This window comes from Hesperophylax consimilis, chromosome 24 (genome assembly GCF_061612785.1).
Source record: "Hesperophylax consimilis isolate HC1 chromosome 24, BYU_Hcon_1.0, whole genome shotgun sequence".
Lineage (NCBI taxonomy): Eukaryota > Metazoa > Arthropoda > Insecta > Trichoptera > Limnephilidae > Hesperophylax > Hesperophylax consimilis.
This window is the reverse complement of record NC_142859.1, coordinates 27805148-27820509: the sequence shown is the minus strand read 5'-3', so window position 1 is coordinate 27820509 and position 15362 is coordinate 27805148. Positions and strand designations below refer to the sequence as shown.

At 35.4% G+C, this 15362-nt stretch overlaps 1 protein-coding gene across 2 annotated transcripts in view; it reads right to left on the bottom strand.

Moving 5' to 3' along the window:
• Positions 1 to 2203: 2203 nt before the first annotated feature.
• Positions 2204 to 15362, bottom strand: part of LOC149412149 (E3 ubiquitin-protein ligase UHRF1-like) — a 35862-nt gene continuing 22703 nt past the window's right edge. For both annotated transcript variants that reach the window (XM_089646367.1, XM_089646368.1), the window contains 7 exons: positions 14627 to 14753; positions 14070 to 14219; positions 12860 to 12998; positions 10651 to 10981; positions 8474 to 8676; positions 7278 to 7376; positions 2204 to 6605 (listed from right to left, as the gene is read on the bottom strand). In XM_089646367.1, coding sequence (XP_089502493.1) covers positions 6456 to 6605; positions 7278 to 7376; positions 8474 to 8676; positions 10651 to 10981; positions 12860 to 12998; positions 14070 to 14219; positions 14627 to 14753 — 1199 coding nt within the window. In that variant the 3' untranslated portion in view covers positions 2204 to 6455. The remainder of the gene's footprint in view (positions 6606 to 7277; positions 7377 to 8473; positions 8677 to 10650; positions 10982 to 12859; positions 12999 to 14069; positions 14220 to 14626; positions 14754 to 15362) is intronic.

The window sequence follows — 15362 nt, the reverse complement described above, 5'->3', positions numbered from 1 at the left end:
GTACAACCTGCAATTGATATGCCTTATTAATAATTGATACACAAGATCGATATAACCTGCAATTAAACTTCAAAACTTTCGCAGAGTAAGAAAAGTTTTAAATTCAACAGACAATGGGCGAGTAAACGAGGCAACCCGGCAACGGCGAGTACTGACTAAACTGATAATAAGTAATCTGACCATCACTCATCTCTTAATGACATATTTTATCCTGTATGCTTGTATCGAAGAAGCGGAACACTCGCTGAAAAATAGCAGATGGAAAATTGAAACCACGATATTGACAATAATATCAAACATACGCGTTTTAGTTTAACTTTCTACTGAATAAACCGTACCTTCTGATGTGGTGGTAAAACCCCGAACGCCGTCCTTGATAAGGTATTATTTGCAAAGAATAGCATGAACTGGTATGTACCCACGCTTCCGACTGTTCCACAGAATATGCGACAAAGCAGTTAAATTTTGGATCGCAATCGAAAACGAACTGCTACGAACATAGGCACAAGTCAAAGTCGGTCTGCAAGTTAAGCGCGCTTAATAAGTAGGTACCTTTTGTATGAGATATTATAACCGAACCGAGTTTCGTATTGTGATTAGCCATGTCGGAAATCTTGTTGGTTGTTCGGCGCTCGGGAGCACATATTAGCTGGCCGCCACTGTGCCTGAATGAATACAAATATAATTTTTAACTAACTATGATATGTGTGGTTGCTTCCACCAGCACTACTTACCTTTAAAATTGTGCAGTTGGCGCTTTTCGATTAGGCTGACAATTTCAACTATGTACCTACCACTGAAAATGCATAGTGCAATTTCAGAGGGAAAGTGTCCAGTTGGTCGTCCCAGGCAAAGTTGGGGAAAGCGACTCCAGAGGCTGTGCGAGGAGAGGTTGGGCCTATGGAAAGAGGTCGCTAAAGTAGCGTAGTTGCAATTAATCTGTTCAAGCTTGGAGAAACGGAATTCAGAAAGTTGTTAAAAAATCACAAGTTACTAATTAACTCCATTTTTAGTGTCAAAAAGTACATGTGGACCAAATGTATTTGTAAGTGAGTATTTTAATTCAAATACTCACTTACATCGTCAATTTATTCATATTTTGACATAGCCATTTGACCGTAAATAAACCAGTAACTAGATCGATATCTTCAGACTTTTTGTATGAAACAAATTTGACCTAAAAAACCATAGATATGCCAATATATAGACAATAAAAATCTCTTTCTGAGCCTACTTAATATACTATACACCAATGAAAAACTCTGAAAGTTTATTCCATAGAGTTTTTCATTGATGGAAAATTCTGCTAAAAAATATTCTAAATTCGCTGAAGTTGAACTTGCGACGAGGAAGGAACGCCAGATGTTTTCAACGGAATTCTCGGAAACTCTGAAGGCCCTAACAAGTGTTTCGTTAAGCCCAGGGTAATTTATTATCCTGACTATCGCCTTTTATTGTGGGCACAATACACCACTAATACAATAACCAGGAACGAGATTACATGGAGATGAATGATGGACTTGCCGAACGTCACAGCGGTGCTGTCAAGGTTTGTTATCTATGTGAGGATACTGTGTCAGCTCTTTATTAGCAGTAAACAAATACCTGGACGGATGACGAACCTCTTGCTGGCACTGTTGGTGGACGCGGTGCACTCTTTCGCTGCAGCAGCTGGTCCAGTTTCCTCACAACCTAGGATTCTTGCTGCAGTCTCCATTTATATTTATATTTATATAATATTTATGTAATATTTATATTTTTTTTAATACCTGCATCAACTGTAAAGCCCCTGAGGAGATATCTCACAAAAGCGGCACTATACAAATTTTCTTCAATCATATGACGTCACAATTTTTCTTTTCCAATTTTCAGAGTCAATCAGAGTCCCTGCATTTGACATTTAGGAATTTTAGGAACACAGACAATGTTGCCATCATAAAACGATTTCTTATTTATTACCTTGTCAACATCGGCTTAGCTATCGACATACCTGACAAGCGCAATCGTGTTCGAGACAATGAATATAAAATTGTGGTCAGTTAAGCCCACTGATCCAATATTTTAAAGGTATTGATTTGTCGGTGCCAGGGCCCTGGAAGCACCTGATCGAGGTGATGGGTCCCCAATCAGAATAGAACAAAGGGGAAAAAATGCAATGGGAATAAATAAAAAATAAGACATTTTAAAAGGAATCAATGGCACATAATATTATATTTAAAAATCAACAAATACTAAAGAAAGTACAATGAGCTAAATTCATAAAACTAAAACACCTCCCGACAAGTTTACATGGCAAACTAGTGACATCATCTACATCTACAAATAATAATGTTGTGAGTATTTTAAAATATGACAATCACCGTGCAAATAGTCGCTTGTCAAGAAAATGTAGAAATGGCATTAATAAGATGGTTCAAAGGAAAAGAATGTAAAGTTAAAAAATCACTTCACATTAATTCATGTCAACATCAAAATGTGTTCTTGTGTATATTCTAACCATAACCTCACATTTGAATCTTCTATAATTTGTAAAATCAGAGTTGCCATATAAAGAAATACGGTAGTTTAATTTCATTAAATTTCTACCTTTTCTTGACAAGATAACATGATAATAGAATTAATACAAACTGCAATTGCTGCTTCATCAATAACAAATAAACTAACTTATTATTGAATAAATATCACTGTTGAACAATGAAGAGATAAATCGAAAGAAGTGTGTTGCAAAGTAAGGTCAATTTTTCCTTACTTTTGGTGAAATTATTTCTTGAACAGTTAGGTAATCAATTTCATTGGCCTGTCTGAGGCCTACAAATTAAAGGGAAAACCGTTTTTTTTTCAAATCGGAATAGATCACACTTCTACGGATTATCAGTTCACTGCTGTTTAACATAATGAGGAATGTATTGTGCAGATAAGAATATATATTAAGAAAAAAAAAGTCTTTGTGTATGCACAACTTTATTTTATAAAGTGGCACATACACAACAATATTTTAAATAATGTTCCACCACGACTTTTTGAACAATTTTTTTTTTTTTCAAAATATGATATTACGAAGATTTTATAATGAGGATCAAAATTTTATTTGTAGATATAAAAATAAAACTAATTAATTATTAGGTAGGTACTTAAGTTTATATTAAAAATACTCCACACCTTTAAAAAGTAATCAAATTCCATTTTAAACTGAGGTGTTCAGTATATTTATATGGAATTCTCTTGCGTTTTAGTTATTTGTTTTTATCACCATAAGTATAGACTGATATCCAAAAATATCCAAACCAAATAAAACAATATTCGGAATATTGGTTTCCAAAAGTATATCTAGAAATCCAAATATTGGTTTCCAAACATATGTCTAGATATCCAAAAATTGATTTCCAAATATGGGTTTCCATAAACAAAGATATCCAAATATTGATTTCCAAACATATGTCTAGATATCCAAAAATTGATTTCCAAAGATGGGTTTCCATAAACAAAGATATCCAAATATTGATTTCCGAAACTACACATCCAACTTAAATTCAATCAATTATTATGTGAGAGATCGTACAGCTATCATGGCCACTGTCAAATGAACATTTTTCAGCAATCAAAAAAAGATTTTTATATTTTAAATGTTATTTTAGAAACGTTTTAGTCGTTTGGATCATGTGATATCTGAAAAAAAAAAAAAACAACTTAATTCTTGCAAAGTTATATACAGTTTAACACGGCTATCTTCGCAGGCAGCCAGAGGAAAAATTAAAGAAAGAACAGACTATTTTCAAAAGAAAAGATTTTTTTAATACACAACGAACACCACTGGCTCCTAAGGTAATATAATTTACACTGGCCTGCAGTTTTTTAAAAGGTACAAGTGAATGAATCATTTAAATAATTCATAAAAATTTCATTAAGTTTATAGAATCACAAAATTTCGAAAACCAATATAATTTACAACCTTTATGTCAATGTGCATAAAAAATCATTTTGTACATTTCACTGAAAACTCGGAGTCTCCATCATGAAATTTACAAGACAAAGGAATTTCTAGAACACGTGATATTTTCGGCTTGTAATGTCATCTCCATCATGAGCTGTGGAGCTTCGAAATATCCAATTAAATGTCTTAAAATAAGAGAAGACGCCATATTGTTTGTTCTACATTTTTCAAGATATTCTAAAAAATGTTGTTATATTTTTTGATACATGTTTTCCAAAATACAATAACAAAAAAGGATAGTTGAAACTCAGGTAATAATGAGTAACATAATTTTGAAAAAATATTTTCAATTTAAAAAAACAGGAGAATTTAGAAAAAGGGTAATTAATAAAATATTTTTTTACATAAAAGCCTCTGCACAATCTTCTTCTTAAAACTTGTCTAAGTCACTTAATTTATTTTGAGCTTTATCTTCGAAATACAAGATTATCTTTTTCGACAACAAAATCAAAAATTGTTTTTGTAAAAAATTCTATGGAAAATTCTGGCTACAATTCCATAAAGTGATGATCTTAAACATAACTACAGATTTAATACAAAATTACCCTGAATCTAAAATTAACATGAATTAAAACATAACAATCATTTAATCATGACATAATCTTAGGCTAAACTATATAGTCATTAATATTAACTTCAGATCTAGTCAGTAAAATACTAAAATAACAATTAATAATAATAATTTAAGAAATAAGGCACATTGTTTGAATTATTTTTAAAACTAGAATATAATGAACACATTAATAATACATAATACACTCGGGGGAGATTTCACCATCTCTGAGTAAACTATCGATTAACTACTCATCAAATTAGCTTTAGGGGGTATTTCACTATGTCGGGCTAAATATCTGACTAGCTATCCGTTGGCTGGCTTTAAAGATCAGAATAACTTCGTTATTCAACGGCGACCGTTTCACCATTGTTGCCGAGCTTCCGGATAGATAACACTCGAAATAGTCTGGCAACATCGCAAAATGTTTGCAGTTACTCCATCTACTGCCACGGCTGTCATGCGTCACAGTCCGCACACCGCAAAGTGTGCATTTTTTTGGTTATGTTATGTTGATTATCAGGTCATTTTAGATAGATTCGTGTCGAATTAATACATTGTTTCTTATTTTGAACACAATCAAATAATTCAGGATGGATCATACAAGCATTCAAATTCATTCAACAAAATTCGACTCACTTCTCCGCTGTCAAACTCGGAATGTTTTGACGCCATCTTTGATTCGAGGAATAGCGCCTAACGTGAAGTTCGAGCACTGATTAGTCAAATCCAACTTTAACCCGAGCGTTAGCGTTATTCAGATATAGTGAAAACGAAAAAATGACTAATCCGCGGATTAGTGCTTAGTCAGAACATAATCAGAGATAGTGAAATACCCCCTTAATCTTAGGATTAACGCTGAGGCAAAAACAGTCGCACTTACTTGACAGATAGCATTACTCAGCAGTTGCGAAACAGATATACTCTTCACTGTATGTAGTATTAATCGACAGTATAATCAGAGGTGGTGAAATACCCCCCCCATTAAGTTTCTTGCTTTCAAAACAAACAAAGGTAGAATAACAACAACAGCTAAAATACCACATTAATTTATCTTCCGGTTTGGAAACTCTCAAAAATAATACATGGCTGTTTTCTCCAAATTTTGTCCTTACTGTATATGTAGTGGTAATCTTTCCAAAAACACAACATAATTAATAAGATGAAACATAGAATTTACGCAAGATAACATTTTTAAAACGAAAATGGCTTCTCAAAACCAACATATAAGTATATATAATTTTGCAGTGCTATGGGAATTGAATTTGCAATCTCCGGAAGACTTGAAATGAAGAGCGCTCACAAATATACTTTGGAGAATGTGATTTATCAATCAACCCCTAAGAAAAATAATATTTGTATAATTTTAAAATTGTGTTTATTGGTGCATATATATATATTTCCGAGAGCAATATCCTTGTGAAATAACCTTTTGACTTTGCCTATAATTACCAAAAAGTGATGATCATCAAATATACTAAAGTTTTACAGTTCCTAGTTATTCGAAAATTATTATAGTGTGTTGTACTATTTATTATTTAAAAAAAAAAAAAAAAAAACTTTCTATTTCACTGCAATTTTATTTTAAGTCGAATAATAAGTTTGAATCACGTCATATGTAAGCAATGCATTTGTTTGAGTACAGAATTCAACTCTGGTTGTGATATTTATAATACAAAACAGTGGTTATTAACCTTAACAATGCTGGTCTTTTCAACGCAATGAAATCCCATAACGAGCCATGCTTGGCAATAAGGTTTTTGTGAAACTTCATGGGATTGTATATGCGGCATCTGCTTATCAGGTTATCCGCGGATCGATCACATAAGCCACGACCACATAGATAAGGTTAATCATTATTCCCACTAGAATATAAACAAAGATAATGATAATATGTTTGACAAATGGTGTTTATTTTTTGCGCGTGTCATATCCCGGCATGATAGTCAGTAGAACTGTTTTCAGCAGTTCGTTGTGCGTGATTTCTTCCTTGGATAGATCGTTCCGGCATGCGGGGCAGATGTTGGCTTCGTTACTCTTGAAGGCAAGTTTTAGACAGGACTGAAAGAGAAATAAAAAGGTTATTAATAAATTAAAAACATTGAAATGGGTTTTAGCTACTTCTGGTGACAAGATCTGAATAGCCAGATATTTATTCGCCTACTTCCTTCAGCCTCTTAAGATAAAACTCTTAGGAAAAATCAGGTAGCTAATCTAAAGCAGTAAAATTCTGGAATGGTAAGCTCGGCATAGTGAACTTTGAACAGCTCTGAAATTTGTAGGTCATTTAATATCCATTTAAATGTCATAGAATAAAACAAGACCCCATATTGTTTATTACATATTTTCATAATAATATTTGAACAGCTTTTTTATGTCTGTCTTGATTCCCATCATGAGTTATAGGACTTGCTGATATACTGATATCCATATTAACTGTCATAAAATAGAAAGACAATACGCCATATTTTGAACCATCTTCATGCTTTGACTTATTATTATCTCCCATTCTTACTTTTATATTATTATTGTCATTATTATTGTCTTCGCTCCTCATTTATATATGCTCTCTTTTCACTGTCATCTCTGTTTATAAAACTTATTCGTGTAATTAATATGTTGTTAATGGACTATTTATCCGTAAATAAATAAATAAATAAATAAATAAATAAATAAATATTGTTTGTTCTACATTTTTCAACATTTTGGCAGGAAATAAAAAATACTATTTACCATGCAGAAATTGTGACAGCAACTCGTGGTGACAGGATTGGCGGGCACATCCTGGCAGATGATGCAGAGGAATACTTCAGTCACCTTATCCACCAGACCCTACAAAGGTCAAAGGAAGGTTATATCAATACACTATTCAATATTGCTATAATCCAGGTCTCTTCCAAAGGTTGTAACTTTGATGACGATCATCAAGATAATTGACTGAAAACTGGCACAATTCATTTCAAACAGGAGCGAGTCGTTCCAGCCAGAATGAGTCTAATGAATCTGATTCGGTAGGGGTTTGACTCACTCCGAGTTTGAAAAAAAAATGGAACGATTCCGTATTCCCTCTCACTGGTTCCAAACTCAAATTTAACCACCAACCAAAAATGGCAAAAATATCTGGATGGGGAGTGTAGAGTGGATCTTAACATTGAAGCTGGAACCAAACATAATATGTGTAGCGATGCTACAAGATTCATCTAGAATGTCTCGCCTATACAAAAAGCATTGTAACCAGAACACTCCAGACATAATGCGAAGCGTTCCTATCTTGCTACCGAGCGAACTACCTACGTCAACACGTTGCGAGTTGGACTAGCACATTACGCGCATTCGCTTGAAGGTTCTAGCCTATTGCCTAGAATCGACGCAGCGAGTATTCAGTATTCAGTCAACTACCTCGTAACTTTGACCCAGATTTCGCTTGCATTCCACGCCAAAATAATATAGTGCCTACTCGTATTTATCCCGTAAAATAAACGCATTGTTGTGTGTAGTAATTGCTATTTGTGCATTCTTAAATAAACACTCCAACTGAATAAATCGAGACTTTTATTTTAATACACCAAGAAAACCACATATTATGTATTAGTTTATTATTATTTTTAACTTCCGCATTACAATGGACAGCATTTATATTTAAGTCAAGACTAAAAAATAACAATCAACAGTAAAAAAACAAAACTCTTGTAACTTTTATCATTCGGCAAGTGTGGCAGAAGAAGTTTAATTCCAGCATATTTGGCGAGTCCGTCAGAATGCAGATAATGAGTTTCATTCCACGAGATTTGGCGAGTCTGGCAGAACGAATCTGAAGAATCGAGTTCATTTGGTTGAACTCGGAATCGGTCTCGAGTTAATAAAATAAGTGGAATGACACAACTCCATTTTCAAGTAGATTGTATGAGAAATAAAAAAAACCTGGTTACCTTTTTGCCATCCTTCTCTAGCGCATTCAAACACTGTTCCCACAGCTTTTTGTTAGCGCTGTCTTCCTCTATAGTCTTCCTGTCTTCCGGAGATAGCAAGATTTCAACTTTGGCATTCTCATCATTGGCTGGTTTGGTCTTTTTATTTGCGGCTAGGGTGAAGGGATTCACTGTCGAGGGACTGGAGATTTTCTCCGTCTTAACTGGAAACACATATAAGCATTCATTTGGGTATGCTATCAAGGAGATTCTACAGATGGATCAGCCCTGTGAAGAAAATGCTAATCAATGTATGCTGTACAAATCTCTACACGGCAGACATATGCCTCTACAAGGAGAATGGAATACGGCAAGAGTTCAATATAACAACACTTGCCGTCTTGAAAGTCTCGCAGCCAGCGGTTTACATCAGGTAGAGTAAATTGTTTTTATGCCACAATGACATAAAGTGGCCAACTCCTAAAGTCTCTAAAAAACTCCAAGCTAAAAATATAATTATTCATTATTACGTAAAAATTTTGACATTTCTTACGAAGTTAATTTTCATCACTTTTCTTGGGTGAAATATTATAAAAATTACATCAAAATAATGTAGATAAAACTATCTTTCTGATGATACCTCAAATCTATTATTTCCACAATCAATTTATATCAAAAATAATGAAAGAAGACGCTTTGACACTAAAAACGCGGCAAATATTTCGTTGGCATTCCACAGAAAAATTCTTTGTAAAAATCTGAAAAGCTAGAAGTCACTCCGGTATTTGCTGCGTAAAGAACGAGAATAGCCCAAGCGATTGAGACCTTGTTCTTCATACAAATTCCTTATACATAAGGGTCAAAATCGCACATGATTTTTTTTTTTTTTTTTAAATTCGTAGATAATGTGCTGCACTCACATATGCGGTTCCGGGATACAACGGGTTAAACACACCACTACAAAAAAAAATGATGCATCAAAACTTCCATAAGAGAAATGTTGTAACAATGTTTACCCAAAGAATTTTAACCGGCGCCCCTGAACATATTTGGAGTAAAAAATGTATTGTATTGTATGATATTTTGTTGTTATTTTGTCCATCACTCGGCGCCACTGGGTAGTTGGGTACAGCTAAGAGGGTCGTGTGATATACACTCCGTCTCATTACAGCAGCACGGTAACAGACGAGACAGAGCGCATATCACATGAGTACTAATTAATGTACTTATGTATACTTTTCTTTTATCTATTTTATTTCTTTGATGGGCGGACATAACAGTATAACTGCATTTTTGACCATTTAACGATTTATATGAGAAAATGTGTCTTGTGTATGCCGGCATCAATGGTATTAACAGTATAGTTACACCAGTACTCAAAACATATTATGTTTTGAGTACTGGTGTAACATATTATGTTTTGAGTACTGGTGTAACTATACTGTTAATACCATTGATGCCGGCATACACAAGACACATTTTCTCATATACATAGTTAAATGGTCAAAAATGCAGTTATACTGTTATGTCCGCCCATCAAAGATTTATTTCTTATATTTTAATATTTTTTGTATGCTAGTTAAATATGGATTACATTGCATTGTACAACCTCCACATATAGCCCGGAATTATTATTAGTATTTACATTAAAACATCTTGTGTAGTATTTTTACTGGATAAACGAAGCTCCATAGAAGCCAGTCAAGTTAGCCTTTCAGTGGCCAGAGCCCGCAGATGGTACACAACTGCTGTCCCTACACAAATCGCAATTGCACCCAACTGTTGAATTTGGCTGCTGCCTCTGGTCTGGAGCACGAAAATCCCTAAAAAAAAAAACCCTCCACCGTGTGGAGAAATGGGCGGTCCTTTTGATAAATTCCCCTATATTCAGAGCACAGGCATCAGGTAGGTATGCTGTCCTTATTCTACCGGTATTACAATGGAAGATGCTCTGAGGAACTAGTGTCATTGATCCATTCGCCACGTTACTACGACTCGTTCTTGAGTTCAACAGCTCGGTTTTCAACAATTTTCCGGCCTCTGTGTTTCCTCCCTCCTACAACATAGGCCTCTTCAAGACCCGTGTCCACTCCTTCCTCTCCTTAAAAAGATCCTCATCATTTCCAAAGATGACATAGGCCCTGAAGGAAAAAAATATGAATCAAAGAGAAAATATGAGAATGCATTCCATAACATACCTAACTTCTTCCTTTTAGGCGTAGTCGTGGCACTCTTTGTACTGGCCTTTGGGGTCTTAACTACCGGCTTTTCTTCCTTAACTTCTGCAATGGAAGACCTCGTCTTCATCTTCTTCTTGGGCGGGGAAATATCATCTTTGTCTTTAGCGCCTTTAACCTTCCGTTTCTTGGTCTTGTCAATTTCTTCATCCTCACTTTCCACGGCCCCATTGCTTTCTCTCAACGGACGCTTCTGTGCCTTTTTAGCGACGGGCGTCTTGCCACTTTTCACTCTGTCCCTTTCTTTCTGCGCCTGCTTTTCAGCTTCAGCTTCTAGGTAACCGTCGGGGTACTGGAATGACAAAAGATAATATTATGAAATTAAAAAAAAAATTTACATGAAGTGAAATTTGGAAAAAGGGACTCACTGAGGAAAATAATTTCCCTTTAATCTTTGAGGATGCTGTGTGGAGGGTCTTGTTAAGAAATGGAACGAGAGAACCTGTGGTAGAAGGTAGACTGGCTTCCCATGCTATGTTGTGAGGCTGAAGGCAGTGGGAGTAAATAGGAAGAGGAATGTGAGGAAGTAGGTATCTGGCTATTCAGATATGGTCACTAAAGTCAGATATTGTTAATAAATACTAACGGTGTTAGAAAGAGAAAACACTACACTTTATATTGAAATGTGGAAGTGAGCTACAGAAGAATTAAAATGTGTACATCTATGAAACTGAGGTTTCCGACCGCAATTTTATGAAACTTTTTTGAATTTTTTATAAATTATTTTTATATGAAACGACAAAAAAGTGAGTAACTCATCGTTAATTTTGTTTTAAAAACCAATAAATATGTTTATGAAGGTACCTAGTTATGAGTACTTACAACCCTGCATGGGGTAAATTTATGACAGTGATGCACAACTTTTTCAGCAAACAGGTTTCTCTGCCTGTTTTTCAAACAGGCCGCAACCTACAAGCGGATTTTTTTTTCTTTCGTTGAAGGGGAGGGGGTTGAGAGCGAAAGTCACAAGTTAAGGTTTCTGTTGATTTTTTTTAATTAAGTGTTAAGCAAACCGGATCTTCAAATTTGGTTCCATTTAGGAAATTCAGCATAAATTAACCAAAACTCTATAAAAAAAAGTTCTCAGTCAGGGTTTTCAAGAATTACCCAAAATATTTAGATTTTTCTCTAAAGCCAAGTGGGCCGTATGAAATTGACATGCGGGCTGCAAGAATAGGGCCGTGGGTTGTGCATCACTGGTTTGTGACAAGTAACATTTTACAGCCGTAAACAAAACAATCCCGCTAGCTAGTTATTTATGACGAGTGCGATTTTACAAGCGGTAGGTACAGTACGCACAAGCTTGTGATAATAAGTTAGACAATTTAGTGTTATTTTTTTGGAAGCCTTGAACCAGGTGATGATAGTTATTGTGTTGATTATTTTGAAGAGGAAATTAAGAAGCATGAAAGCAATCAATCTTTAAAACAATCATTGATAATAAATTTGAGTAATAAAAGTACAGTAGAACCTCGTTACTTCAAAATCTACGGGACATCAAAAATCAAATTTCGAATTAACGAATTCCCACGTAAATTGAAATATTATGATTTTTTTTTTTTTTAAAGACGCCAAATATCGAGTTTGTCGGCCGCCCCCTCAAATCCGGGTAGTATCTGAGGAATAAATTCGTATTAATACGAATTATTCCTTTATTTTCGCGACCGATTACCGTCGCGGCTGGCCCTTTAAATTCAGATAATCTAAATAAATTTGTAAAAATGCGATATATTTACGCGTAAATCGAGATTTTGCGGCCGATTTCGGTCGCGGCCTACTCTTCAAATTGAGATATTCGTAAATACACAATATGTTTCCACGTAAATCGAATTTTGGCGGATAATTTCGAAATAAGCGTTTTTCGAATTTTCGGGGTTCTACTGTAATACATACTTGTATTTTGAAAATATACTGCACTTTTGCGAATATATTGATAGTATAGTGAGGTAGGTAGATACGGCTTTTAAAAAACCTGTTTTGTATATAACGATTAACGGCTATAAGGAGCAAATTTGGTTGGTTCCCTCGTGCTTGTTATAACCAAGTTTGACTGTATATATATGTATATAATAAATAACAAGAGAAAAGCAAATAAATAAATTGAAAAAAATAAAATAAAAATCTAATGGTCAATATGCCAGAGGATTGAGGGTTCAACACCAAGACTTACAATAATAGGAAACATTTTGCCTTTTTCTTCCCAGGGAGCGGGAGTGGGATCGTCCCTCCTGAGCAGATATTTCCAAACTCTGAAACCAGACTTTCCCTTCTCTGGATAGTACTTCACCACCTTGTAGATACCGTCATATCTATAACAACAAACATGACAGATGATTTATATCCATGGAAATATAAAAACTGTTTTCGTTCATACAAAAACTAATAGAATGACGACTTGTACGATTTGAGATTTTCATGGCCAAAGGTATTATCGCGATAAATTTTTGGTTTATTATGCCATGTTGCGCTTCCTCCTTCTTTAGCCAAAGTTTGGGGCAGCATTACAGTGGAACACTAACCGAAACTTTGGCTAAAGAACGGGGAAGTGCAGCACAGCATAATAACCCAAAAATTAATCACAATTGAATTTGAGGAAGGATGAAAGTAATCTGACGTAAACAGGTTAAAAGATTAAGGCAGTAGAAAGGTGGGTAGAGGAACGAACAGTGCATAGAGGAACGAACGGTACATAGAGGAACAAACGGGGCATAGAGGAACAAACGGTGCATAGAGGAACGAACAGTGCATACAGGAACAAACGGTGCATAGAGGAACAAACGGTGCATAGAGGAACGAACGGTGCATAGAAGAACAAACGGTGCATAGAGGAACAAACGGTGTATAGAGGAACGAAAGGTGCATAGAGGAACGAAAGGTGCATAGAGGAATGAACGGTGCATAGAGGAACAAACAGTGCATAGAGGAACAAACAGTGCATAGAGGAACAAACGGTGCATAGAGGAACAAACGGTGCATAGAGGAACAAACGGTGCATAGAGGAACAAACGGTGCATAGAGGAACAAACGGTGCATAGAGGAACAAACGGTGCATAGAGGAACAAACGGTGCATAGAGGAACAAACGGTGCATAGAGGAACAAACGGTGCATAGAGGAACAAACGGTGCATAGAGGAACAAACGGTGCATAGAGGAACAAACGGTGCATAGAGGAACAAACGGTGCATAGAAGAACAAACGGTGCATAGAGGAACAAACGGTGCATAGAGGAACAAACGGTGCATAGAGGAACAAACGGTGCATAGAGGAACAAACGATGCGATTAATTGTACCGGAATAAATTCAACGACACATACGGGAAAACGATTATTAGAGGAACAATCAAATGAGATTGATAGTAAATAAAAAGTCCATGGTCTTACCTTATCCCTTCCTTAGGAGCGTACTCCGGAAAGTGCTTGATCATCTTGTAGGAGCGCACCACCCTCACTGGTCTTCCGTCTCGCCACTTCTCCTGGCTATCCCCACCTTCCTCTTTCACTTCTTTCACGGCACAGTTCCTGGCCAAGGCCCTGGTAACGATAATAGACAATAATGAATTCTTTTGTAATTTTAAATGTGAACACCGCACAAGAGTCCCGCAACCGCCTCCAGTGAGACTATGGCATCCCCAATTGGGGTATCTTGTTAGGCTGATGTTAGAGGGGAGGAAGAAGGGGAACTAGGTGACTTTTCAGATGGTCATCAAACATGACTATTTCAAGCTACACTTCGTTTCTGGATGTCTTTCACCACAGCCAAAATGAAATAATCTACCACAACTACATGACATAGACCCTGAGAACCTCCTGTGTGATAATTTGTTTTAAATCTGAGAATGGATAATAACCAAATGAAGTAATATGTATGTTATTAAGACCATCCCTAAAAAGACAAAAGTAAGTGTTAGGAAATTACGTAAAATGAATAATACACTCACTTGTTTTCTCTTGTAAGGGTTTGATCACTGGACTGGTCAGCTGTTCTCTTATTTCCCGATAAATCCCTTCCCCCACTTCCAGTGTAGGTGAACTCAAACCCATGGTCCACATCGTCCTCATAGCCACCTGCAAATACAAAGGGAGAATGTTTACTAAAGTTGTAGCCATAATAACCCTTAAAGGGAATTTGTTCGCTTTTAGGAACAACTCGTATGATCTCACAGAAATCATTTCACCCTTACTGTTGAGGTGAGAAATATGATCTAAATGGTGTTAGAAAGAGAAAACACCACGCTTTATATTCAAATCTACAAGTTAACCACAGTAGAATTAAAATAAGCATCTTTATGAAACCAGAGAGAAAAAAAAAATATTATTTTTATACAAAATGTCAAAAAAGCCAGGTTTTTCAAAAACATGTTTATTTCTAATAATAAAATTTTAATGCGAATTTCATGACCTTTCAAAAACAGTTTTTCTGTTTTTGGATACATTCAGAAATATTCCATTTATTTTGATTTATTTGCAAAGCGGAAATACTCCGACCTTCTGACAGAATAGGCCTGAGGAGATAAATTGCCACCATTCTCTTGATATAGACTTTCTCTTTTCTTTCTATGCCATAGAAGGCCCAATAGAAAAAGAAACCCAACGTTGAATCAACTTCAACTTACATTCTATTCTGTATAGAAACGACCATAGAATAAATAGAGTAAGTAAAGGATCTGCCAAATA